At 45.5% G+C, this 12,176-nt stretch overlaps 1 protein-coding gene across 1 annotated transcript in view; it reads left to right on the forward strand.

The window, feature by feature from the left end:
- Nucleotides 1–12,176, forward strand: part of slc25a13 (solute carrier family 25 member 13) — a 90,901-nt gene that overhangs the window by 6,137 nt on the left and 72,588 nt on the right. Inside the window, exons 2-3 of the mRNA XM_014178472.2 lie at nucleotides 5,055–5,102; nucleotides 5,646–5,788. Coding sequence (XP_014033947.1) covers nucleotides 5,055–5,102; nucleotides 5,646–5,788 — 191 coding nt within the window. The remainder of the gene's footprint in view (nucleotides 1–5,054; nucleotides 5,103–5,645; nucleotides 5,789–12,176) is intronic.

A 12,176-nucleotide genomic window follows, 5' to 3' on the forward strand; every position in this document is an offset into this window, starting at 1 on the left:
CTTGCGGGAGAGAGCATCAGCTTTTACGTTGTTCTTTTAAGGGATGTAAGTAACACAAAAGCGTGTGAAGAGGAGGTCAGCGGGCTTGTCTGGAGTTTAACCTCTTGGCCCCTCTGATATATTCCAGATACAATGATCTGTTAGGACGAGAAAGGGATGTTGTGCGCCCTCCAACCAGTGGCGCCACTCCTCGAGGGCCAGCTTGATGGCGAGGAGTTCTGTTCCCCACATCGTAATTCCTCTCAGCGGAGGATAACTTCCGGGAGAAGGCACAGGGATGTGATTTTGAAGGTGTTTGAAAGAGTATGGCTCCTACTTCGGCGGCACCTGCCGGGTGAAAGGAAGGATCAGATCAGGTTGGAGAAGGACAGGATCTGAGGTGAAGAGGCATTTCAAGTTTTTTGAAAGCGTTCAGGGCGGTATCAGTCCATTGAAGGGTCCGGGTCTTTTTGGCTGGTAAGGTCAGTGAGGGGAGAGGCAGTAGAACTGAAGTTCCGAATGAACCGGCGATAGTAGTTGGAGAACCCAATGAAACGTTGGAGTTCCTTAACGGTGGTGGGTTTGGGCCAGTTACTGACGGCGGTGACTTTGTTCTCATCCATGCTGACCCCTCCAGGTGTCAGTACGAAACCGAGGAAGTTTACCGAGGTTACATGGAAGGTGCTCTTTTCAGTCTTCACATAAAGGTTATGGTCAAGGAGCTGTTAAAGAACCTTTTGCACATGCTGTATGTGTTCCTTTAGGGAGTCGGAGTAAATCAGGATGTCATCAATGTAGACGATGAGAAAGCAGTTGATCATATCCTGGAAAACCTCATTCATAAAGGATTGGAAGACGGCGGGGGCGTTAGTAAGGCCGTAGGGCATGACCAGGTATTCGTAGTGCCCTCGTGCGGTGATAAAGGCCGTCTTCCATTCGTCGCCTTCACGTATACGGACAAGGTTATATGCACTTCGCAGGTCGAGTTTTGTTTAGATGTTGGCGCGGTCCACTTGTTCAAGGGTTGCTGGGATCAGAGGAAGACGGTTCTTGACATCATTCAGGGAACGGTAATCAATACATGGTCGGAGACCACTGTCCTTTTTTCCAACGAAGAAGAAGCTGGAGACAGCCGGGGAAGGAAGAATGAAACCGTTTCAGTGTTTCATCAATGTAGTACTCCATTGCGTCATTTTCCAGGATAGATAGGGGGTAAACACGCCACTTCGGTGGGGGCACTCAGGGACACACAGGGAGTAAGTCAGTCCCCTGGGCGATGTGGTGGCAGAGTGGAGGCCTTGATTTTGCTGAAGACATTGCTGTACTGGGCGTATTCAGACAGTATGGTGGGTGGCACTGCAGAGGCCTCAATGGTGGTGGCTCTGCAGGGTAGGCTGAGAAACGGTGAAGCAGGTAGATTACCAGAACAGTAGTTCACCTTGTTGCCACGAGATGGCAGGGTCGTGACGACAAAGCCAGGGGTGTCTGAGGATGAGTGGCTGTTTGGGGGATGAGAGTTCCATGGTTTTCGTGCGGAAGACTCCAATATGGAGGGTGACGCTCTGTGTCAGGTGTGTAATGAAGCCCGTACCCAATGGCTGCCTGTCCAGGGTGTTACTCCTTAAGGGAGGGGTGACAGGTGTTAGATCAATGTCAAGCTCTTGATCGATAAAATTACCTGCTGCTCCCGAATCTATCAAGCCCTCTACGTACTTAGTAACCTCCTTCAAGGTTATCAATACTGGGATGGAGAATTGCTTCTGGGAGATATTTAGAAATAAGGACGCGCCTACCTGCATGGTAGCAGAGGGACCCTTTTCATCTCTTCGTGGGGGGCGAACAGGGCAATGGCTGAGTAGATGATCTTTCCCTCCACAGTATAGGCAGAGCCCTTCTTGGATCAGCCTTTGATGTTCGATACACGGGAGAGGAGCATGGCCCAACTGCATGGACTCTGGAAGACTCGGACGGGATGACGGAATCATGGAAAGAGAAGGTTTCGGGTTCCTGGGTGGCAGAGTTCTTTGGCGGTCGGCGATGAGGTGGTCGATGGAGATACGAATGCATTGATTTAAATCCTGAAGGTCACCTCTACAAGCCAGCTCCACCTGAAGTTCCCTGTTGAGCTCTCTTCGGTAGACGGTAAGTAACGCAGCCTCACTCCATCCACTCCCTGCAGCCACGGTGCGGAACTCGAGGGCATACTCGGCAGCTGAATTGCGTCCTTGTGGAAGTTCTATGACGAGGTCTCCTATAGGACGACCGGAAGGAGAGCGATCGAATACCTCTTTGAAGAGGGTGTGGAAATGTGTCTCGGATCCGAGTCTGTGCTGTTGGCAGTCCATATGGCGGTGGCCCAATCCAGGGCTTTGCTTGTGAGTAGAGACAACAAAATCCACCCCGCTCTTGTCGGTGGCAAAGTTAGGGGGGTTGTGCTCAATGTATTTGCTGCATTGCATCAGAAATCCCTGACATTTCCCAGGTGAACCGTCATATTTTCCAGGTATGGATATGAATGAAGGAGGGCTATGGGATACCTGGCATCGGAGGAGTAGGGATAGGCTGGCAGAGAAGATGACAGATTTCCTCCATACGCTCCTCTTGCTGGGTTAGCTGTAGTTCCGCTGAATCCATTCAGTTTTTAGGTGGGGTATTCTGTAATGAATACTCAGGGAGAAAAAGGTGTAGATTCACATGCAGAGCGTGGCATGTGTTTATTACAACCTTCACAGGAGGCAGGAATTGTGGTCACAAGCAGGCAATGGTGATACACAGGTAGGCAAACAGGCCGGTGAATCAGAACTAGGACTGAAGGCTATAACTGGTTCTCACAGACGAGCTAGGAAAAGGCTTAGTAGAGTCAAAAGGAACAATACCTCACAAAGGCACAAACAGAATGAACTGAACTAAATAAGGAGCTGATGAGACCAGGTGAGTAACTAACACAGGTGAAATCAATGAACAAAAATGAAAGACAGGGCTATGTTCCAGAACACAAAGAAACAGGGCTATGTTCCAGAACACAAAGAAACAGGGCTACGTTCCAGAACACAAAGAAACAGGGCTATGTTCCAGAACACAAAGAAACAGGGCTACGTTCCAGAACACAAAGAAACAGGGCTATGTTCCAGAACACAAAGAAACAGGGCTACGTTCCAGAACACAAAGAAACAGGGCTACGTTCCAGAACACAAAGAAACAGGGCTATGTTCCAGAACACAAAGAAACAGGGCTACGTTCCAGAACACAAAGAAACAGGGCTACGTTCCAGAACACAAAGAAACAGGGCTATGTTCCAGAACACAAAGAAACAGGGCTATGTTCCAGAACACAAAGAAACAGGGCTATGTTCCAGAACACAAAGAAACAGGGCTACGTTCCAGAACACAAAGAAACAGGGCTACGTTCCAGAACACAAAGAAACAGGGCTATGTTCCAGAACACAAAGAAACAGGGCTATGTTCCAGAACACAAAGAAACAGGGCTATGTTCCAGAACACAAAGAAACAGGGCTACGTTCCAGAACACAAAGAAACAGGGCTATGTTCCAGAACACAAAGAAACAGGGCTATGTTCCAGAACACAAAGAAACAGGGCTACGTTCCAGAACACAAAGAAACAGGGCTATGTTCCAGACCCCAAAGAAACAGGGCTATGTTCCAGAACACAAAGAAACAGGGCTACGTTCCAGAACACAAAGAAACAGGGCTACGTTCCAGAACACAAAGAAACAGGGCTACGTTCTAGAACACAAAGAAACAGGGCTACGTTCTAGAACACAAAGAAACAGGGCTATGTTCCAGAACACAAAGAAACAGGGCTACGTTCCAGAACACAAAGAAACAGGGCTCCGTTCAAGAACACAAAGAAACAGGGCTACGTTCCAGAACACAAAGAAACAGGGCTACGTTCCAGAACACAAAGAAACAGGGCTATGTTCCAGAACACAAAGAAACAGGGCTATGTTCCAGAACACAAAGAAACAGGGCTATGTTCCAGAACACAAAGAAACAGGGCTACGTTCCAGAACACAAAGAAACAGGGCTATGTTCCAGAACACAAAGAAACAGGGCTATGTTCCAGAACACAAAGAAACAGGGCTATGTTCCAGAACACAAAGAAACAGAACACAAGGTTGACTAAGAAAATAAATACAGAACCTTACAGTGCCAAGCTTATAGAGACATACCCCAAGAGACGTGCAGCTGTAATTGCTGCAAAAGGTGGTTCTAGTGGGTGTATAGTTATGCACGCTCAAGTTTTTCATTTTTTTGTCTTATTTCTTGTTTGTTTCACAATAAAACATATATCTTCAAAGTGGTAGGCATGTTGTGTAAATAAAATGATACAAACCCCCCCCAAATCTATTTTAATTCCAGCTTGTAAGGCAACAAACAGGAAAAATGTGAAGGGGGCGAATACTTTCACAAGCCACTGTATGTCTACTATGAAAGGTATAAAGAAAAAGAGCACAATAAAGTTGAAAAGCATAAAACTAAAATTAAGACATTCAGTGAGTCTCAGGAATTCATTGTGTCATAAATATCAAAGGTCTCAATAATTCTGCATATCCTAATACTTTTTTTCCTTTTTTTCCCTACAGTAATATTTAACAGTTTAACAGTGGGTTGTTATTATAAGTACAAGTTTACTTTTATTGCAAAGTGGGGAAAACATCTTACAAGACATAACATTATCCTAGTAGCCTATGCCTATAGGCCTATCCATTTTATTTTGTATTTTTATTTATTCGTTACAGTTTATTTTTATTTATTGAACCTTTATTTAACTAGGCAAGTCAGTTAAGAACACATTCTTTTCTACAATGATGGCCTACCAAAAGGAAAAAGGCCTCCTGTGGGGACAGGGGCCTGGGGTTAAAAATAAAGAATATAAAAAATAACAGTGCCGATAAAAAACAGGTAAAATGGTGTGCAGGTGAAGACACCCAAGAGGGCTTTAATGAGTGCTTCAACAGAATTGTAAATTAAAGAAGTGTATTAGTTTCAGGTTATTACCACAGAGCTTGGTTGTTGATTATGTGATGATAATGTGTATGTAATTTCTTTCTCCAGGGGCAAAAGAGGGCTGACCCTACTGAGCTGAAAGCTATTTTCATAAAGGTCAGTTGTGTAAGAATCAATTTGCCTATAGAACAACAATATTTCCTTAGCTCACTGGATACAAGCCAACTTCATGTACTGGAAAGCCACTACTAATACTGCCTTTATTTGTAGGCTTCTTCTGGTTCAAGTCACAAAAACCAGAGTCAATAGCACATTTCTGTTTTTCACCATTGAGGTCTGAATCCTAACTTGAGATCCCTGCACTCAACTTGAATTTCTACCATTGACATCATTGCATGATTTATGCCTATTAAAGTCTTGAGTTACGTGTGAATGATCGCAAGTTAGGTGTCTGCCCAAAGACTGAAACAGTAGGTGTCAGTGTCTTCCTTGACCAATAGATCACTTATTAACAAATCAATTATGTTTTCTGTCTCTGTCTGTCTGTCTGTCTGTCTGTCTGTCTGTCTGTCTGTCTGTCTGTCTGTCTGTCTGTCTGTCTGTCTGTCTGTCTGTCTGTCTGTCTGTCTGTCTGTCTGTCTGTCTGTCTGTCTCTGTGTGTGTGTGTGTGTGTTTTTGTGTGCGTGTTTGCTGTTGCAGTATGCCAGCATCCAGAAGAACGATGAGGCCTTCATGTCTCCAGAGGACTTTGTGGTCCGGTTTCTCTATGCACATACTGACATCAGGCTGTCTGACGAGGCCACCTCATTGGTGGCTGGGGTGGTGGACCAGAAGAAAGATGGGTGGGTATGGTGGACAGACGACCAAGGCTCGTATCACAAAGCATATCAGAGAATGTGTGCTGTTCTAGGATCAGTTTGGCCTTTTAACCGTCTCACAAAGCTTTGTGAATACAGGCCCTGACCAGGAAAAACTCCAGGCTTTATGCCTAGTTAAAGGTTGGTTATAACAACAACCTGGAGTACTGCTAGAGTTATAGATAGGGTCTAGAGTACTGCTAGAGTTATAGATAGGTCCTGGAGTACTGCTAGGGTTATAGATAGGGCCTGGAGTACTGCTAGAGTTATAGATAGGGCATGGAGTACTGCTAGAGTTATAGATACAGCCTGGAGTACTGCTAGAGTTATAGATAGGGCCTGGAGTACTGCTAGAGTTATAGATAGGGCCTGGAGTACTACTAGAGTTATAGATAGGGCCTGGAGTACTGCTAGGGTTATAGATAGGGCCTAGAGTACTGCTAGAGTTATAGATAGGGCCTGGAGTACTGCTAGAGTTATAGATAGGGCCTGGAGTACTGCTAGAGTTATAGATAGGGCCTGGAGTACTACTAGAGTTATAGATAGGGCCTGGAGTACTGCTAGAGTTATAGATAGGGCCTGGAGTACTGCTAGAGTTATAGATAGGGCCTGGAGTACTACTAGAGTTATAGATAGGGCCTGGAGTACTGATAGGGTTATAGATAGGGCCTGGAGTACTGCTAGAGTTATAGATAGGGCCTGGAGTACTGATAGGGTTATAGATAGGGCCTGGAGTACTGCTAGAGTTATAGATAGGGCCTGGAGTACTGCTAGGGTTATAGATAGGGCCTGGAGTACTGCTAGAGTTATAGATAGGGCCTGGAGTACTGATAGGGTTATAGATAGGGCCTGGAGAACTGATAGGGTTATAGATAGGGCCTGGAGTACTGCTAGAGTTATAGATAGGGCCTGGAGTACTGCTAGGGTTATAGATAGGGCCTGGAGTACTGCTAGGGTTATAGATAGGGACTGGAGTACTGCTAGGGTTATAGATAGGGCCTGGAGTACTGCTAGGGTTATAGATAGGGCCTGGAGTACTGCTAGGGTTATAGATAGGGCCTGGAGTACTACTAGAGTTATAGATAGGGCCTGGAGTACTGCTAGAGTTATAGATAGGGCCTGGAGTACTGCTAGAGTTATAGATAGGGCCTGGAGTACTGCTAGAGTTATAGATAGGGCCTGGAGTACTGCTAGAGTTATAGATAGGGCATGGAGTACTGCTAGAGTTATAGATAGGGCCTGGAGTACTGCTAGAGTTATAGATAGGGCATGGAGTACTGATAGGGTTATAGATAGGGCCTGGAGTACTGCTAGAGTTATAGATAGGGCCTGGAGTACTGATAGAGTTATAGATAGGGCATGGAGTACTGCTAGGGTTATAGATAGGGCCTGGAGTACTGCTAGAGTTATAGATAGGGCCTGGAGTACTGCTAGAGTTATAGATAGGGCCTGGAGTACTGCTAGAGTTATAGATAGGGCATGGAGTACTGCTAGAGTTATAGATACAGCCTGGAGTACTGCTAGAGTTATAGATAGGGCCTGGAGTACTGCTAGAGTTATAGATAGGGCCTGGAGTACTACTAGAGTTATAGATAGGGCCTGGAGTACTGCTAGGGTTATAGATAGGGCCTAGAGTACTGCTAGAGTTATAGATAGGGCCTGGAGTACTGCTAGAGTTATAGATAGGGCCTGGAGTACTGCTAGAGTTATAGATAGGGCCTGGAGTACTACTAGAGTTATAGATAGGGCCTGGAGTACTGCTAGGGTTATAGATAGGGCCTGGAGTACTGCTAGAGTTATAGATAGGGCCTGGAGTACTACTAGAGTTATAGATAGGGCCTGGAGTACTGCTAGGGTTATAGATAGGGCCTGGAGTACTGCTAGAGTTATAGATAGGGCCTGGAGTACTGATAGGGTTATAGATAGGGCCTGGAGTACTGCTAGAGTTATAGATAGGGCCTGGAGTACTGCTAGGGTTATAGATAGGGTCTGGAGTACTGCTAGAGTTATAGATAGGGCCTGGAGTACTGCTAGAGTTATAGATAGGGCCTGGAGTACTGATAGGGTTATAGATAGGGCCTGGAGTACTGCTAGAGTTATAGATAGGGCCTGGAGTACTGATAGGGTTATAGATAGGGCCTGGAGTACTGCTAGGGTTATAGATAGGGCCTGGAGTACTGATAGGGTTATAGATAGGGCCTGGAGAACTGATAGGGTTATAGATAGGGCCTGGAGTACTGCTAGAGTTATAGATAGGGCCTGGAGTACTGCTAGGGTTATAGATAGGGACTGGAGTACTGCTAGGGTTATAGATAGGGCCTGGAGTACTGCTAGGGTTATAGATAGGGCCTGGAGTACTGCTAGGGTTATAGATAGGGCCTGGAGTACTACTAGAGTTATAGATAGGGCCTGGAGTACTGCTAGAGTTATAGATAGGGCCTGGAGTACTGCTAGAGTTATAGATAGGGCATGGAGTACTGCTAGAGTTATAGATAGGGCATGGAGTACTGCTAGAGTTATAGATAGGGCATGGAGTACTGCTAGAGTTATAGATAGGGCATGGAGTACTGATAGGGTTATAGATAGGGCCTGGAGTACTGCTAGAGTTATAGATAGGGCCTGGAGTACTGATAGAGTTATAGATAGGGCATGGAGTACTGCTAGGGTTATAGATAGGGCCTGGAGTACTGCTAGAGTTATAGATAGGGCCTGGAGTACTGCTAGAGTTATAGATAGGGCCTGGAGTACTGCTAGAGTTATAGATAGGGCCTGGAGTACTGCTAGAGTTATAGATAGGGCCTGGAATACTGCTAGAGTTATAGATAGGGCCTGGAGTACTACTAGAGTTATAGATAGGGCCTGGAGTACTGCTAGGGTTATAGATAGGGCCTGGAGTACTGCTAGAGTTATAGATAGGGCCTGGAGTACTACTAGAGTTATAGATAGGGCCTGGAGTACTGATAGGGTTATAGATAGGGCCTGGAGTACTGCTAGAGTTATAGATAGGGCCTGGAGTACTGATAGGGTTATAGAGAGGGCCTGGAGTACTGCTAGAGTTATAGATAGGGCCTGGAGTACTGCTAGGGTTATAGATAGGGTCTGGAGTACTGCTAGAGTTATAGATAGGGCCTGGAGTACTGCTAGAGTTATAGATAGGGCCTGGAGTACTGATAGGGTTATAGATAGGGCCTGGAGTACTGCTAGAGTTATAGATAGGGCCTGGAGTACTGCTAGAGTTATAGATAGGGCCTGGAGTACTGAAAGGGTTATAGATAGGGCCTGGAGTACTGCTAGAGTTATAGATAGGGCCTGGAGTACTGCTAGGGTTATAGATAGGGCCTGGAGTACTGCTAGAGTTATAGATAGGGCATGGAGTACTGCTAGAGTTATAGATAGGGCCTGGAGTACTGCTAGAGTTATAGATAGGGCATGGAGTACTGCTAGGGTTATAGATAGGGCCTGGAGTACTGCTAGAGTTATAGATAGGGCCTGGAGTACTGATAGAGTTATAGATAGGGCCTGGAGTACTGCTAGGGTTATAGATAGGGCCTGGAGTACTGCTAGAGTTATAGATAGGGCCTGGAGTACTGCTAGAGTTATAGATAGGGCCTGGAGTACTGCTAGAGTTATAGATAGGGCCTGGAGTACTGCTAGAGTTATAGATAGGGCCTGGAGTACTACTAGAGTTATAGATAGGGCCTGGAGTACTGCTAGGGTTATAGATAGGGCCTGGAGTACTGCTAGAGTTATAGATAGGGCCTGGAGTACTGCTAGAGTTATAGATAGGGCCTGGAGTACTGATAGGGTTATAGATAGGGCCTGGAGTACTGCTAGAGTTATAGATAGGGCCTGGAGTACTGATAGGGTTATAGAGAGGGCCTGGAGTACTGCTAGAGTTATAGATAGGGCCTGGAGTACTGCTAGGGTTATAGATAGGGCCTGGAGTACTGCTAGAGTTATAGATAGGGCCTGGAGTACTGCTAGAGTTATAGATAGGGCCTGGAGTACTGCTAGGGTTATAGATAGGGCCTGGAGTACTGCTAGAGTTATAGATAGGGCCTGGAGTACTGCTAGAGTTATAGATAGGGCCTGGAGTACTGCTAGAGTTATAGATAGGGCCTGGAGTACTGCTAGAGTTATAGATAGGGCCTGGAGTACTGATAGGGTTATAGATAGGGCCTGGAGTACTGATAGAGTTATAGATAGGGCCTGGAGTACTGCTAGAGGATAGGGCCTGGAGTACTGCTAGGGTTATAGATAGGGCCTGGAGTACTGCTAGGGTTATAGATAGGGACTGGAGTACTGCTAGGGTTATAGATAGGGCCTGGAGTACTGCTAGGGTTATAGATAGGGCCTGGAGTACTGCTAGGGTTATAGATAGGGCCTGGAGTACTACTAGAGTTATAGATAGGGCCTGGAGTACTGCTAGAGTTATAGATAGGGCCTGGAGTACTGCTAGAGTTATAGATAGGGCATGGAGTACTGCTAGAGTTATAGATAGGGCATGGAGTACTGCTAGAGTTATAGATAGGGCATGGAGTACTGCTAGAGTTATAGATAGGGCATGGAGTACTGATAGGGTTATAGATAGGGCCTGGAGTACTGCTAGAGTTATAGATAGGGCCTGGAGTACTGATAGAGTTATAGATAGGGCATGGAGTACTGCTAGGGTTATAGATAGGGCCTGGAGTACTGCTAGAGTTATAGATAGGGCCTGGAGTACTGCTAGAGTTATAGATAGGGCCTGGAGTACTGCTAGAGTTATAGATAGGGCCTGGAGTACTGCTAGAGTTATAGATAGGGCCTGGAGTACTGCTAGGGTTATAGATAGGGCCTGGAGTACTGCTAGAGTTATAGATAGGGCCTGGAGTACTGCTAGAGTTATAGATACAGCCTGGAGTACTGCTAGGGTTATAGATAGGGCCTGGAGTACTGCTAGATTTATAGATAGGGCCTGGAGTACTGCTAGAGATAGGGCCTGGAGTACTGCTAGAGTTATAGATAGGGCCTGGAGTACTGCTAGAGTTATAGATAGGGCCTGGAGTACTGCTAGAGATAGGGCCTGGAGTACTGCTAGAGTTATAGATAGGGCCTGGAGTACTGCTAGAGTTATAGATAGGGCCTGGAGTACTGCTAGAGATAGGGCCTGGAGTACTGCTAGGGTTATAGATAGGGCCTGGAGTACTGCTAGGGTTATAGATAGGGCCTGGAGTACTGCTAGAGTTATAGATAGGGCCTGGAGTACTGCTAGGGTTATAGATAGGGCCTGGAGTACTGCTAGGTTTATAGATAGGGCCTGGAGTACTGCTAGATTTATAGATAGGGCCTGGAGTACTGCTAGAGATAGGGCCTGGAGTACTGCTAGAGTTATAGATAGGGCCTAGCCCTTATTTTGTAATGCACAGGATGCAACCCAAATAATAAAAAAATTTTAGCTCATGATGAATTTATTTAGCACCTATTTATTTGATTTATTATGTTTAAAAAATAAACTCTTAGAAATCCTCAAAGGCCCTTTGTCAGGTGTTGTTCTGTTCCTTCCGTTGGTTGTTGTACCCTAATTCATCTCATCTTATCCCCCTCTCCCCTTAACCCCCATCACCCCTGTGTTTTGCATTAATATGTATGTTTTTAATGATACATAATGACGGGCAATAAAATGTTAGGGTAAGTCAAAAAGAAAAAGTGTGTTGCCATGGCAACCACCTGTGCTCCGGCAAAGAGCAGAGTGCATGCGGTCATGTTGCTCACATTATGAAAGCCTGCTTTAAAATGGAGTGGAGGCTGGCTGCACACATGCACTGTAATTGCCCATGCCATTCAGCACTCCTGCATTGTGCGGCTTTGCGAGCCGGATAAATGGCGGCAGCAACACTGCTATTAAGGGATAAATCTATTAGGGAACCATGGCTTGGTCTCTGTATCTAAACTTCATTTGGTGTGTTCGGGCGGTGGGTAGGGGATACCAAATGATAAGGAAGCAGAAATGTCTGCTTTGATGGTTCGATCAAAGCCACGAAATCAGAAACCTTTGTTTGAATGCGTCCATTTTGTTTACAGTGACATCGTAGGTTAGTCGTCATGTATTTTGTTTAAGCTCGTTTTTTAGTTTTTTTAAGACATTCTGATTTCACTAGACAATGAGATGGATGATTATGCCTAGTGCAGAAGAGAGAACAGACAATGGCTACGCGTGTCAACATCACCCCCTTTTATGTTCACGGGAAACAGGAACGCATTGTTTTTCAAGTATTGGCAAGGACCTGTTGAGTGACCTCCCTGACAAAAAAGAAAGTAGGAAAACAAGCCACTTACACAATCATATTATGATATACTCCCTCTAGTTAAAATTAGAGTCTTTTTCAGGATATGC

The sequence above is a fragment of the Salmo salar genome, chromosome ssa27 (genome assembly GCF_905237065.1).
Source record: "Salmo salar chromosome ssa27, Ssal_v3.1, whole genome shotgun sequence".
Taxonomy (NCBI): Eukaryota; Metazoa; Chordata; class Actinopteri; order Salmoniformes; family Salmonidae; genus Salmo; species Salmo salar.